Consider the following 16,677-nt stretch of genomic DNA (forward strand, 5'->3'; position numbering starts at 1 on the left):
ATATTAATGATTACTTCTTATCTCATTTTTAATATTTCTCTGGCCCTTCTGGGAAAAGGGAAGGGGGAAGTGGAGATGCATGTACAAAATATATTGGAGCAATAGTTTTTGTCCACCAAGGAACAAACAACTGTTTATGTATTTAGAATATGATAGTCTGTCATTTTGTCAAAAATGTATGTTTTATAATTCCCTTAATGCTTTGTTTTTCCTGAATTATGAGATATCCTGGATGAAGAATAAGATGGACAATTAATCCAGGAATTTATTTAGTGTCTTTTTTTGCATTTTGGCTGTCAAGTCTGAATACAACACATTTCAAATCCATTTGTCTGCAATAGAAAAAAGACACAGGCTGGCATCAGTGTTCGCGACCACCTGTCTGGTCTCATGTCTTATCTGCTACATCAAAGCGGTCTCGTTCAGTTGGTCTTCTGCTCGACTCAGCTCTTGGCTGCTGATTGTTTTGGAATGAAATATTCAATTTGCAGCTCTGTGACAGACAAATAAAAAAAGCACAAGTCTCCTTTCAGTTGCTCTGTAAGAAAAGAATATTGAAGCTTAGGCCAAAATTGCATTAACCAACTGCAAAAGCAACCTCAACAAATAATATAATATAATATAATTAGTGTTATCAAAATTAGCGCGTTAAAGTGTGCGATTAATTTTTTCAGTTTAAGGCATTGAAAATGTTTCATGCAATTAACGCAGCATCTGTTTTTCTTTTCTGTCATCCTTTGGCTATAGTTACATTATATGATCACACTCTTATTAATGCAAATGCTTTTAAGCCATTCAAGCTCAACAAGACAAAAGAGGACGGGTCAGAATCCAGTTCTCTTTCACGCTTGAACAAACAATAACACAATTGCCAAAATGCCAGTTTTGTCGAGTATTCTCATAAGAGCAGTAGTAAATGAGTTAAACAAAGTCTTAAATTAACATAAAGAGTTGTGAGAAAATGAGATGCATGTGACAGCACGTCAGATCTGCATCATGATCTTAAAGTGACAGCAGCCTAATAAACCAGTTGCTGTGATATTTTTCATTCATGTTAATCAAAGAACAAAAGTAACAGAGAAAATTTAATATTATAAACTTCTTATTATAAACCTTTGTTAAAGCCTAATAAATGTTGAAATTGATAGCTTTCAATTATACTGTAATTCTGAATGTCTGTCATAATTTTTTATTTTTTTTTATTTATATTTCATAGAGACATAGCAGTATATCCGTGATGGCCTTCATTCATAAAAAGATGCCATTACAACAAATATTTAAAAAATACTGTTTTTAAGTTGTTTCTACATGAATTTGGATAGTAACTGTGAAAATTTTACAATATAAAAATAATAAAAATCCCTGATGCTTTTAATCTCGATTAATTACGGGAAAAAATGTGATTAGTTGTTGTTTTTTAGCGATTGACAGCACTAAATATAATATACTATAATAATGCTTAACAATTTTCCTTATATCCCTTATATAATAATAATTCTAATTATTATTATTATTAGTATTAAGGGGTATCAAGACAATAGAGTTGTTTGCCTTTCACATCAATGAATTGCATTAGAATGGTCATGTAATGGAGGCCACTAGTGGTCAGAGAGGTACTGACCGGCTCCAACGAGATTGTGGGACCTGAATGAGCAGAGCATGGCATGATGAGAGAAGAACGATCTGTCTGGAAGCTCTGGAAGAAGTTCTTTGAGAGGACTGGAGGGAATAAAGAAATCCAAGAGCTTCAGCTACACAATGAAGAATCAAAAGGAGCAGATTTAGAGGATGACTCACTTTGAAGAATGACAAAGACTTACAGTATATATATCATTTATTTAAAAGACCATATATTACTCACAATTTGCTTGTTTGTTTGCAAAACTTTTTTTTTCTTTCTCTAATTTTGAATTGACAGGTTGTCAAAAGAGAAAGGTGTTTTTTTGTTTCCAGATGGTGCAGTTACAGCATCTAACAGCAGGGGCAAACAGGACCATGCTAACCCACCGAACCCTATGAAATATGAAGTTCAAGCTGTCTTGACGAAAACCAAAAAAGAAAAAAAGCATCAGAAATCAAATATAACAAAGAAAAATCACGTTAGAAATTAAAAGAGACAAACTAAAGCCTGTTTTATGCTTCTGCGTCGAATCGACGGCGTACCCCCGCAGACCCCTCTGCGTCGCCGCGAACCCCTCTCCAACCCCTCCGCCGTAGCTCGACGTGCACCTCCAAAAAATTGTAACTACGCGTCGAGGCGACGCAGACCGCAAGGGCTTCGATTGTATGAGAGCAGAGAGCAAGACTGAACATTTGCATCCTCGTGATTCAGTGCACTTTTGTAAATAGTTCATTTTCTTAGATAATGTTTTATATTACGGTTAACTTATATTGTGTTTCAGTTTTATATTGTGTGTTTCTTGTACCTATTACTCTTATTTATTTTTTTTTATTGTATACTTAAACCTTTGCCCTTTGTTCTTGGCGTGCTTTTTTACTCATTGCACATTAATAGATCAATGGTTGTTTTGAAAAAAAGTTTATTTACATTTGTTGTTCAACGTCGATTAGCTCCAGCTGCAACAACCATAGACGGGCAACAACACTCTCTCTCTTTCGCTCGCGCGGAACCAGCGCACGGAACCAAAACAAACTAGCAAAGAGATTCGCGAACCACACCCCACCTAGCGTTCTGGCGGTGAAATGCACCGCGATGCAATGCAACCCGACGCAGAACCATAAAACAGCCACGACGCCGTAGGAGTGACGACGTAGCTACGCCGTGGAGTTGACGCAGAAGCATAATGAGGCCTTAAGAGTGATATGAGAGAACAAGCTAGCATTAAGAGAAAACAAAGGCAAAGAACAACAAATATGATGTGGTTTAATTGTTAAAATTAAATGAACAATTATGTGGCTATAGAGAGTGAAGAATAAAATCTGATTGAATAGAAGTCAAGTAGGAGAATAAGAGAAAAGAAATCGAACTATTTCTTGAGCATGCCTGAAGAAAAGATGAAATAAAAGGGGAGGGTTAACATGTCAGACACCCACAGATTCACACAGTAGTAACAATCAACCTCACAAATGTTGCTGACAGCCTCAGTGTGCTACTGAATTAGCTATCATTAGTGAATCAAAAGAGCCGTTTAGTTGAATATATTTGCTTTGTTTGATGCACAGTGCTGGATATAGTTTGTAGCTTTTATTAAATGATACACATACATAGAATATCACATTGAGATGGCCTGCAAAGGCTAAAAAAAAAAAAAAAAAAAGCATTGCAGAAATATATATGCAAGACAAATTGAGGAAGGAAAAATAACCGTTTCTTCCTCTCATTGATGTTATTATAAACTAACCAACATGCCTGAACATGTTGTCCTCTTTTAAATGTGTGTATTATACATATATTTATTTATTTTACCAACATGTTCTTCCCTATACTCATCCTGTCTGTATTTTTAAAAAGCTAGTGGCATTGTACTGTATATGGTGTATTTCATTGTGCATTATGCTGTACATTAACATTGAATTTTAAAGAGGTCATATAATGCCATTTTTGTACAAGCTAATATGATTCTTTAGGGTCTAAATTAAAAGTTTGTAATATACTTTAATAAAAAATTCTCATTAGTATTGTAAGAAAACACTCGTTTTACCTGGTCAAAAACAGCTCTGTTTTCAGCACGCCGTTTAAGTGCATGTGTCTTTAAATGATAATGAGCTTTGCTCACCCCGCCCCTCTGTTCTGTGCGCACACCGTTTGTAATAACACAATAACCATAACGCGTTGTTCATTATAAGCGTGGGATTATGAATTATATTGAGAACGTCGTACATAGAAAACATGCCGTAATGTACCCTGAGTGTAAACAGCCGCATGCATCGTGAAGCGTGCTAGCGATTTGCAAAGATTAATATAAATATTAATATTAATATAAAGGTTAATAAAACGTTATACTCACTTCTTCTTCTGGAGGTGCAGCAGGAACACGAATAGTTGGTACCGATCCTTTTTTCAGGAGCAGCTTCTTAGCAAAACCAGCTTTATACTGACCTCGTTTGTAAAGCAGTCTGGTGTGTGAAATGATTCGCGCAAACATGAAAGCATTGCTGTTGATCGTGCGTCTTCAGCGGTTCGGATTTAGCTGCTGTGTTCCTTACTGCACCCAAGAACAGAACACCACAATCGCTTAGACGCCATTCTGCTCCAGCGTATCAACAATGACCGCGCGGACTATGATTGACAGCTCGCTCACGAGCGAGGGCGGGTCTGTGTTGAAACGCTGCTGTCAATCAACAATCGTGGGAGGGGCGTCCGATCTTGTGACGTCACAAGATCGAACGGCTTGATTTGAGACAGGGGAAAACATATAAGGAGATAAAAAAAAAAAACACTGGATGGATTTTTATCATTTTATGATGGTTGTGTACAGGCACTGCCAACACACATTTCAGTACAATCAACTTGTGAAAGTGCATGTACCATTATATGACCCCTTTAAGTTATGCTGCACTGTACATTGTGTTTACACAAAAAATAAATACAAGCAATCATATATGGTCTATAAACTTCAATGTAATAGTAGTCTATGATTTAAAGGTGCAGTAACGGATTTCTGAGAAACGCTGTTGAAAGTGGATTGTAACGAGCACCCCAACACACTTGTAGCCAATCAGTAGTAGGGGGCGTGTCCTCTCATGATGAGAGCGAGAAAGAGGCAGATTTGAAGAAAGACTGTAGAAAGAGAGATGGCTGAGAGACATTGCAAAAGAGAAAAGGTCAGAGGAATATCACTGGAAAAAGAATGGTTATGATCAGGCAAGAGCTTTAGGACCCGCGTTAATATTAGAAAAGCCTTCCAGCACTTAAGAGACCTAAGCAGGAAGGCCTGAAAATGGTCGCTGAGGCTGTGTTGTTTCAGCTCCATACACAAGTTTTTTGCTGTGTTTCACAGAATCAAGACATGCAGTTATGGTAGCTATTGTAACAGGACAGTTTTGAGTGTCATTGTTTGTCTGGAGCTGGTGTGCTGCTGGTGACAACAAACTCTTGCTTGCATATATTCTTCTGTAGTGTGTTTATTTTTTGTTCTTCTTTGTCATTCATTCATAATCTTCAAATTATTTTTTGTGAAGCATTATTTTGCTTCGCTTCACCTTTGATAAAGAGACATCCACTCTTGCATTGTGTGATCAACAGAGCAATGAAGGGAAGGGTGTGTTTGTTTGATTTGATTTCAAATATCAACCGTGTTTCTCAGAAATTTCTTACTGCAGCTTTTCAATACTTATTTGCAATACTTCAGTGTCCTGTTTGCATGCTTCAGTATCAGAAATTCCCTACAGTACAAGCAAATTACGATACTTTTGGTAACATTAGGTAATGTCAAATAGCATTCAGGTGCCGTGCAAAAACTATATAATTATATATTTACATAATATATTTTATTATATATTTATTCATGGACATTTTACCTGCTGAAACAGGTTAAAGTACTTGGTCTTTTATGTCTCATAATACTGTAGATACTGTATGAAGTTCACTAGTTATTCTCCTTCTGGCTGCATGCAGAAGTAAGCAGACCTGGAACAGAGGAAAGAAAGCCCATTGATAGAATATAATAAAGATATAGATTTATTTTTGTCTTCAATGTGGAAGCCCTTGTTTTCTAAGTACCCCCATCTTTCTTTATACTTTTCAAATGTCACAATTGTCAAAGATGTTATTACTCTTTGAGGTGGACTACAGCGGACTCTGGTGCCATTCTTTAGGAAGGAAAGAGAGATGTCATTTTAACCACAATCACTAAGGCTTTGGATTATTTTGAGGTGCCCAGCCAACATTTTCAACTAAAAGGATTTTGGCTTGAATATGCTGTCAATACGGCATGAGCCTGGAATCATTGAATCTCACATTTCACTGAATCAACTGAAAACATTCACAAGGTAGGCTACTAATAGTTTGTAAGATACTATGAGACAGGAAAATGGAATTTGGTTCATTTATTTAGGTTTTTACTTACTCAGTATTTGGATTTGCTTGTGTTGTGTCAAAATCTAACCAGTCATTTGAGTCTGTGAGGTGGACTAGAGTTGTTTCCTCTGGTCGCTGGAGTGGGGCAGTTTCTGACGTCCTGATTGACTCTGTTTTCCTTTCAAAATAGAAAAGAGATGTCATTTTACAATGCCTGCTAAGGCTTTGTTAGTTGCAAATATTGAAAGAAGGCCTTTGAAATTACCCATTGTTTTATATGATCACAAGTTCTACTCAGTCAGTATTTATATGAAAAAAATAAAACGCATTTTATAAAAAGCAATTTACTTTGCTACTCTGTCCACTTTAGAACTGGCGACTGCCGTCTCAGTTCTGGCCCATATTTCAATTGGACGAGCAGTCATAATGTTTTCCACGGTGTCTTTCAATTTGCGAGCGTCCACCAAATTCTTCATTCTCTTAACCCATTTCTCTGTTGGGTCAGCACAGACCTCCCTTTGATCTTTTGTGATGATACTGAATTTTTAAAGAGAAGATTTTTCACAGTTTCACATAAATGAGTGATCCACAATTGCAATTAATTTTAATTAGGACATTTAGAAAGTTACTCACATGATACCATTCCTGAGACACTCAGGATCTGTGATTTCATAACTCTCAACCACCTTTACTGGGACTTTTATACTGGAAAAAGAATAGCAGCACCTTTCGGGAAATCTGGAGGCTGCAGAAATTATATAAATGATAAATACAATGTAATAACATTGTGTTCAAAAAGTTCAATATAAAACAGTGTATGAATGAGATACATTTAATGATCAAGTAATGCCTCATATATATATTAAATTGTTAGCAGTTGATTATCCAGATATTCTTAAAGAAAAATAAAGAAATATAGAAAAAGATGCATATTCACGATAAAACACGCGAGCCAGTGGGCAGAAAGTGAAGAGCAGCATGAAGAAGATGAAGCTACAGCGAGGCCTCATGTTCGGGTCTTTGGTCAGTCGATGATCAGATTTTGATGTGCAGCTGCTGTATCAGTGGCTGATCGTCTTGTGTATGATCACCTCACTGTACAAACATGAATAAGTGACACGCACAGAGGAAAACCATGATGTGGTCTGCAGAGGACTTCCTGTTGTAGCATTTCCCAATGCTGTGAATGTTCAAAATGTCTTTAAATTTATGAACACGTACACAGATGTTTTCAGGTGAAATGCATGGTGGAAATTGAAATCTGTGGCTCAATGCAGGAAATGTTGAGCTCCGTTGGTCAAAAGTGGTTGAAGTGTTTAGTTGCCCAGCTCCTCTGTACTTAAACACAATCTTTTATCACACTATTATAAGTTCCCACTCCTTGTAAGTTTTGTATTTTGAATAGGGCCACATTTTTCTTATTTAGGTTTAAAAGAATTGGGCTAAATGAGAGCTAGATGCCATATTTTGTTAGAGTAGGTTTATATTTAGAGTAGAATAAAGTAAAAATGACCACTTGATCGCCAAATTCCACACAAACATTATTTTTTTTAAATTGGCAAAAATCCTTATTGTCTATTTCAAGAAGCATTTCCAGTACACTCCTCACAATCCAAACAACTAGAATGTGCAAACGAAGACCCATAAAGCATTACAAGGCCATACTGTAATTTAATAGTAAAATAACATATACAAGTTAACATTTGCTCTATATGATAAATATAATGGATCAAATTCAAGGAAAAAATATTCTCATCAGCGAATCATTTGCTCTGGTGAATTAAAAAAAAAGTGTAGTTAAATATGATTTGAATATACAATCAAAAATTGCATAATGAAATTCATGAGGTCAATGCATCAGTTTTTATAAAATAAAATACAAATATTTATGCTGATACTTAAACATGCTGACCATTTCAATTGTGCGTATATTACATTTTATTTCATCCTATAAACTTCAAATTAACACTACTGTATGTTCTAGAGGGCATGCACATGTTGAACTTCTGTAACTTCTCTTTAGTCTGCATTCATAAGAAAAATCATGAGATAAAAGACACGTATAGAGACAGTCAGTGAACAGAGCAAAAGAGCAAGAAGACAAGCTGATGAAGATGCAGTAAAGCCTCATGTTCAAGTCTGTGGTCTTGCTGTGTGTTGTCGCTAGCTAGTTCTCATGATCATCTCACTGAGGTGGTACATGCATGCGTCTATAAGTAGGCCTGTTTTTCTAAACTACACATGCCATCAGGGGTTTGAGAAACCATAATGTGGTCTATAAATACTTTCTTTTTTGTACATAATGTCCTCTGCATGTTACTTTACAAAATGTCCTCGGCTTTAAAGCATTCTTGCTAAACTGTATGCAAGATGAGGATTCATGGGAATAATATCATAGTACAGGTACATTGAAAATGAAATGTAAAAGATACCCAGATGTACTATACACCTATATTTCCTGTGGAAAAAAAGGCATTTGTGGGCTAATACTGCACACAACTGCACTACAGAAGAGACGTCTGTTTTCTTTTTTGACTTTTCAATTTCATATGAAATGAACCTTGTTGAATTCATGCCACGTGAAATGTAGTGTTGGAGGCAAAGCATTAGAAAGTTAATAAAGTGCCTGTGTGTTTCTCAAGATTTACAGTACACATTCCATTCCTGTTTGTCAAGATTTACATAACTGTAATTTATTTTTAATAATGGTTCTTATTATCAATGTTGAAAACGGTTTGTATTGCTTAATATTTTGTGGACACAAATTCAAGTGAAAAGCATTTATTTGAAATAGAAACCTTTTGTAATATTATAAATGTCTTTACCATTTTTATTAATTAAATATGTTCTTGCTAAATAAATGTATTAATATATTTTTTTAAACCGTACCACAATCTTTTGAATGGTAGTACATCACTGTGTCCACAAAAATAAAGCAGTAAAAACTGTATTCAACATTGATAATAATAAGAAAATGTTCTCTCTGATGGATCATGTGATACTGAGGAGTAATGATGCTGAAACATGAGCTTACCTATTACAGGAATAAATAAGGCCTACATTTTAAAATATATTCAAATAGAAAACAGTTCTTTTAAATAGTATTAATAGTATTAATACTTACAATATAACACAATATCATACTGTTTTTATTGTATTTTTCATCAAATAAATTCGGCTTGGTGAAAATAAGAGACTTCTTTAAAAACATTGTTTTTTACTCTTAATTTTTTCCAACCTTTTGACCTGCAGTGTACATCAATGTGCTTCATAAGAGTTGTGATAGAATGGCGCCCTCTAGTGGTCAGAAGGAGCGACCGGCCGGCAGGCGTTGTGTATGGACTCCAAATGAAGAAGAGAAAGAGAGAAGGAAACTGAATGAGCAGCACAACATACTGAGGAGAGAAGACTGGTCTGTCTGATGGAAAAGAACTGAACATTCTCTGTGAATGGAAAATGAAAAAAATATATAATAATGCATCAGCATCAAACAAGAACAGCAAAATGATCTAGTACATTTGAAGTTGCACATGAAAAAAAAGAAGATAAAATTGCAACTAAATAAATGAAATAATGAAGTGCAATGAAGAGAGATTAAGAGTTTGCAAAAAATGTAACGAAAATATTTTTGTTGAAACTGGCAAAGAACAGCATAAAGATAAATACAAAATAAAACAATAAAACAGGAAAATGCTAAAAAAAAATGCATCAGCGTCAAACAAGAAAAGCAAAATGATGATCTAGTACATTTGAGGTTGCGCATGAAAAAAAAAGATCACATTGCAACTAAATAAATGAAATAATGAAGTGCAATGAAGAGAGATTAAGAGTTTACAAAAGATGAACTTTTTTTTGTTCAAACTGGCAAAGAACAGCATAAAGATAAATACAAAATAAAATAAAACAGGAAAGTAAAAAAAGATTTTGGATATCAGGCAAAAGTAAAAATAAAGAACGTTTGTTTAAAAGGCGGATATACAAAAGCTGAGAGAAATAAAGAGAGAGAGAAGAACAAAGGAAATAAGGAGGATATAATATATATATTATATATAGCTTACTGACATAAAGAACAGTAACAGCATTGATAATGAATGAATGAATGAATGAATGAAAGTAAGGACAGATAAAATAGTTCATGTTTGGGCAACAATGTCAAAAGCCCGTATATAAGACGGGAAAAAAGTCAAACAGCCACAGTTTCACACAGTGGTAACAGCCAACCACACGAATGCTACCAACATGCTCATGAAATGATGATCAGCGGATCAAAAGAGTCAACGGGAAACTTAACTTTAAACACAAACTTATGTTTGTTTCATCCAGATTTCTTGCATTATCTTATTTAGTTTACATAAAGTAGTAACTATCCATATCACACACTCTCGTCTCTCTCACACACACATGCATGTCCACACACAACACACACTTGTGTATTTGTGTCTATAATTTAAATACCTATATATTATTATAATATAATATAATATAATATAATATTAATAGAAATTGCTCCTCATTGCTGTTTCCAAAAAATAGTGGTTTAGGTTAACAAAAAGTTTGCAGTAAGTCTTAGAATTAATAATAATAACAACAACAACAACAACAACAATTATTGCATGGTGTCCAATGCAGTGGACAGATGTATTTTTTAGTAAACTACAACACATGTGAATACATTTGCTTCAGCTGTTTCATGTTTAACACAATTAAAATGTAAAACATTTGCTACAAAAAATGCCAAGAGAATATTACAAAAATGTTATTCAAGAATTAATTCTGGCATTGACATTTCCAAAGCAGAGAGAAGCACATTAATATTAAGGCATGTATCAAATAATTTCTTTACAACAGTAGTGAAATCGAAGGTAAAGGAAACTAAACCACCCCTCACATCACGTCAAAAATGTAATGTATATATTATTGTTAATATATTATGTTATAAATAATATATATTTTATAAGATCATTAAAATATTGTAATATATACTGTAGAAAGTGGTCAAATACACTTGTTTTATATATATAAAAAATTCATTAAAAACAGCAACATAAAAAAGGTGGTACAGATCAATATAATTCTAATTTTGAATGATATTTTTGTGTTATATAAATTAGCCTGTGCGTGATTCAGGCGACAAAACATGTGCATCATTTAAATAACACAAAAATATTCATAACGCATCCGTACCACCTTTTGTATAGTGCTGTTTTTATGAATTACTCTCTTCTCAATAGTTATTTATTGGATCTGTACAATAAAACTAGTTAAGTAAATAAGCCCGAGTAATTATACCAAAATAAATTTTTTCTCTATTATTCAACTGAATCCAAGTAATTTTTAAGGATTAGATCAAGTGCATTTTAATATATTTTACAGTAAAAATTACAATACAGACTATTACACATTATTACTACTATCAATATTCACATTGCTGGTATGATTATTGATATTATTAAACTATAGTTTAATTTAATATTTTTATCAGTATAGGCCTATATTTTTTTCTTCAAAAAAAAAAAAAGAAAAAAAAAAGAAAAAAATCCAGTGTTTCTCAATATTCTTTATTTGTGTAGAGTAATGTTACAATTCAAACAGATTCAGATCAAATTTTTAGCTTAAATGTTTGAATATATATCACAATCTTCATAACTGATTAAAAGTATTGTATTGTTAAGTATTGTCAGTGTTTTCACAGGTTTGTGTTTTTGAAGTTTGCGCAGAGATAACCTTTTTTTTTCAACAAATTTCAAGGCTTGCACCTTGGAACCTATATCAAGGTTTACGTTCTCGAGCCACCAGGCACTGTTTTGTGCAAATGAGCGGGCCGGAGCACGTTAAGGGTGTCGTGTTAGCGGCCCCTAAGTTAATAACTAATGATCTTTGCAACAGAAGTGAATCAATCAAAACTAACTTTAGCTGGACAATAACTTTATTCTAGAGCTGCTGTAAAGCCAAACAATCTATGTTACTTTAATTTCCTATTATCACTGTAAAGCTGCTTTGAAACAATCTATATTTTTTAAAGCACTATATAAATGAAGGTGACTTGACTTGTATTTCATTGTGCATTTTGCTGTGACATTGCATTTTAAATTATGCTGCACTGTACATTGTGTTTACACAAAAAAAAAAAACTTCATAAGTAACTTCAATGTAATATCAATGATAGTCGATGATTTAAAGGTGCAGTAAGCGATTTCTGAGAAACACTGTTGAAAGTTTATTGGACCGAGCTACACAACACACTACGTGTCCACTCATGATTGGGGAGAAGAGAAAGTGAGCAAGAGGGAGATTTGAAGAAAGACTGTAGAAAGAGAGATGGCTGAGAGACATTGAAAAAGATAAAAGGTCAGAGGAATATCACTGGAAACAGAATGGTTATGATCAGGCAAGAGCTTTAGGATCCACATTAATATTAGAAAAGCTTTCTAGCGCTGAAGAGACCTATAAACGTGAAGGCCTGAAAACAGTCGCTGAGGTTGAGTTGTTTCTGCTCCATATGCGAGTTATTGGTTTTGCTATTTTTAACAGAACCGAGGTATGCTGTTGTGGTAATGATAGCTATAGTAGCAGGACAGTTTTGAGTGTCATTGTTTGTCTGGAGCTGGTGTGCTGCTGGCGACTAACAACCAACTCTTGCTTGCATATATTCTTGTTTATTTTTTGTTCTTTATCATTCATTTGTAATCTGCAATTTACTTTTTGTGAAGCATTATTTTGCTTCGCTTCACCTATATGATAAAGAGACATCCACTCTTGCATTGTGTGTTCAACGGAATAATTCTGTGGCTTAGTAAATATTACAGTAATATTTAACTTTATTAACTTATACAATCTCTGAATATTGTTTACTTGATTGTTTGAGTTAAACATACCAAAATAATTGACTAAAAATCCAACAGTTAATTTTATCTAAAATTTACCGTTATATTTAAGTTTTTTTTCACTAAAAGAATTTAGTATTTGACTATTTATAAAACATTTAATATATTTGTGAAATTTCTATCAAAATATTTGAGAATGGAGTATTAAACTGATCTGTTTCAAGAAACAAAAATATTACTAAATTCAAATCAGTATTATTAATATAAGTAAGTTTACTCAATTAGAACAATGCACCCCTCCCCCCACCCTCTGACATGACGACAACTCAACGGTTGAGTGAGCGAGGGCTGTTTGAATTCTCTCCAGTCCAGAACAGTTCTCTCTTCTCAGCAGCGCAGATTTGGTGCATTTCCTCTGTGAAATTCAGGTTTGTGTATGTTTTATTTTATCTATAAAATCATTCCTGTGCTTTAAATCATTTTATTTAATGCAAAACAACATACAGAGGCGTAATGTGACACCTAAATGAGAGTCGCGCCTGTCTTTTCGCGTGATTGAAACGCCTTGCATAAAACACAGGACTTTATTCCTAATGATAATGAATATAATAAATTTGGATGATAAAATGTCCTCAGAACTGTGAACTGTTGTTTATTGGCAGGTTATGGAGTCAGTCGCTCGCAGTACCTTTCGGCTGTGAGTGAAACGTAGGACGGCGGTATGAAGTTCGAAGTTAACCTGCAGAGCACGAGTCCGTCTCCGGCACGAGAACCAGCGCTGATCCGGTGGAAATTGGATAACAGACTGGTAGATTACACTTGAATTAGGCTACCTGAATGTTTAAATGTTTCTTTTTTTACTTCTAAAATGTTTGTTAAATGAGTTTTACTGTAGGCAATATTGTATACATGTTAAAGCAGTGTAAAATGTGCAGTATTGCTGTACTCAGACAATAAAGGCCAGTGTCATGTATAATGGTGGTTGTATGGAATACTATTTTACAAAGGTTTTGAGGAAATAAAAAAAGTTAATATTACTCATAAATAAAAACAGTTAGTATTACTCATAAATATTGTTTTTTAAATGTTTAAATGTTAAATTATTTCTACTCAAATGTATTTGTTAATTAATGTACCAGATGCAGTTACTCAGATTTACTTAATGTTTTTACTTGCATTTACTCAATTCATACAGTATTTTTCATTGATTTCCGAGCTTTAAAATTTACTCAATTAATTTACTTAATTTTTTTTAGTGTAAAAATGTTTCACCAAAAAAAAAAAAGAGTAAATCATGGTTAAACTTTTTAGAGTGAGCAATGAAGGGAAGGGTGTGTTTGTTTGGTTTGATATCTAATATCAACAGTGCTTTAAATCCTAATTTGCAATACTTCAGTGTCCTAGAGGAAACATGCTTCAGTTTCAGAAATTCCCTACAGTCCAAGCAAATTACGATACTTTACATTAGGTAACATTAGGTAATATTAGGTAATATCATATAGCATTCAGGAGCCATGCAAAAATTATATAATTATATTTTTACATAATATAATTTATTATATATTTATTCATGGACATTTTACCTGCTGAAACAGGTTAAAGTACTTGGTCTTTTATGTCTCATAATACTGTAGATACTGTATGAAGTTCACTAGTTATTCTCCTTCCCGCTTCATGCAGAAGTAAGCAGACCTATAAGGAACAGAGGAAAGAAAGCCCATTGATATATGATTGGTATATAATAAAGACATATATATTTATTTTTGTATTTAATATGGAAGCCCTTGTTCTCTAAGTACCCCCATCTTTTTATATACTTTTCAAATGTCACAATTGTCAAAGCTGTTATTACTCTTTGAGGTGGACTACAGCGGACTCATCTGCTCTCTGGATTCTTGTTCTTCCTCTTGTGCCAACTGACTCTGATGCCATTCTTTATAGGAAGGAAAGAGAGATGTCATTTTAACCACCATCACTAAGGCTTTGGATTATTTTGAGGAGCCCAGCCAACATTTCCAAAAGGATTTTGGCTTGAATATGCTGTCAATAAGGCATGAGCCTATCATTTACTGACTATACTGAAAACATTCACAAGGTACAAATAGTTTGTAAGAGTCAGGAAAATGTGATTTTGTTCATTTATTTAGGTTTTTACTTACTCAGTATTTGGATTTGCTTGTGTTGTGTCAAAATCTAACCAGTCATTTGAGTCTATGAGGTGGACTAGAGTTGTTTCCTCTGGTCGCTGGAGTGGGGCAGTTTCTGACGTCCTGATTGACTCTGTTTTCCTTTCAAAATAGAAAAGAGATGTCATTTTAACCACAATCACTAAGGCTTTGGATTATTTTGAGGAGCCCAGCCAACATTTCCAACTAAAAGGATTTTGGCTTGAATATGCTGTCAATAAGGCATGAGCCTATTTACTGACTATACTGAAAACATTCACAAGGTACAAATAGTTTGTAAGAGTCAGAAAAATGTGATTTTGTTCATTTATTTAGGTTTTTACTTACTCAGTATTTGGATTTGCTTGTGTTGTGTCAAAATCTAACCAGTCATTTGAGTCTATGAGGTGGACTAGAGTTGTTTCCTCTGGTCGCTGGAGTGGGGCAGTTTCTGACGTCCTGATTGTCTCTGTTTTCCTTTCAAAATAGAAAAGAGATGTCATTTTACAATGCCTGTTAAGACTTTGGATAATTTCAAAGGCCTTCTTTCAATATTTGCAACTAACGATGTTTTATATGATCACAAATTCTGCTCAGTCAGTATTCAGTATTTATTTTTTGTATGAAAAAAATAAAAAGCATTTCATAACAAGCAATTTACTTTGCTACTCTGCCCACTCTGGCCCATATTTCAGTTGGACGAGCAGAATCCAAGAAATTGTGACGGTCCAGCAAATACTTCAGTCTCTGAACCCATCTCTCCATCGGGTCGGCACAGATCTCCCTGTGATCTTTTGTGATGACACTGGATTTTCAAAGAGAAGATGGTTAATGATTTCACAAAGTATTTACAATAGCTATTCATTTTAATTCAATTATGACATTGCTAAAAATACTTACATGATACCATCCCTCTGACACTCATGATGTGTGACATGATAACTCTCAACCTGCTTTATTGGGATTTTTATACTGGAAAAAGAAAAGCAGCACTTATCGGGACCTTGGCTGACTGCAGGAAGAAATAGAGATGAAAGAAAAAACATTAAATTGATATTGCAAAAAATTATAAAATCAAGATAAAACTTCACAAACATGCATAACACTGTGAATCTATTGTTTATCTAGTCATTCAAAAAAATGAGAAAAAGACTCACATTGACTGCGAGCCAGTGAGCAGCAGGCGAAGAGCACAAGACAGGCGATGAAGATGCAGTGCGGCCTCATGTTTAATCTGCAGTCGGTCGATGATCTGATCTCGATGTGCTGGTTTCTTTATCAGCGGCTAATCGTCTCGAAGATGATCATCTCACTGATGTTATCCGCTTTATATAGGGGTGAGATCGTACTTTCCACTATACAAACCTATAGGGGTTCTGGCCAACGGGGAACAAGTGACATCACATGCACGGGGGAAAACCGTGATGTGGTCTGCAGAGGTAGTACTTCCTGTTGTACCCTTCCCCAATTCGGTGAATCTAGTCTAAATCGCTGACAAAGGTCACCTATGAAATTAAGTCGTTTTGAGTTTGTCATTTTTTCTTTCTTTCTATTCCATCGAAAGCATTGAAAACGTCTTTACATTCATGAAGGACCCTCATTAGGACCCTCATTCTCAAGAAGATGCCCCATGTTCTTAAGTGCAGAGCGATGCAAGAAAAGTTTTTTACAGTCTATGGTCAAAAGGTTGGAAAAAATTAAGAGTAAA

The 16,677-nt window shown here is 34.4% G+C and overlaps 1 protein-coding gene across 1 annotated transcript; it reads right to left on the reverse strand.

Annotated features, from left to right (window-relative positions):
• Positions 1 to 6,411: 6,411 nt before the first annotated feature.
• LOC311304428 (eotaxin-like) lies at positions 6,412 to 16,329 on the reverse strand (the record flags this gene model as incomplete). The annotated part of the gene is made up of 5 exons (XM_084431424.1): positions 16,127 to 16,329; positions 15,870 to 15,981; positions 15,631 to 15,774; positions 6,614 to 6,685; positions 6,412 to 6,517 (listed from the first exon to the last, which is right to left on the reverse strand). Coding segments are annotated over exons 1-5 (504 nt in total), but the record flags the coding sequence as incomplete, so codon positions are not given.
• Between the last annotated feature and the right edge of the window lie 348 nt (positions 16,330 to 16,677).

Source organism: Rutilus rutilus (assembly GCF_951802725.1).
Source record: "Rutilus rutilus genome assembly, chromosome: 15".
Lineage (NCBI taxonomy): Eukaryota > Metazoa > Chordata > Actinopteri > Cypriniformes > Leuciscidae > Rutilus > Rutilus rutilus.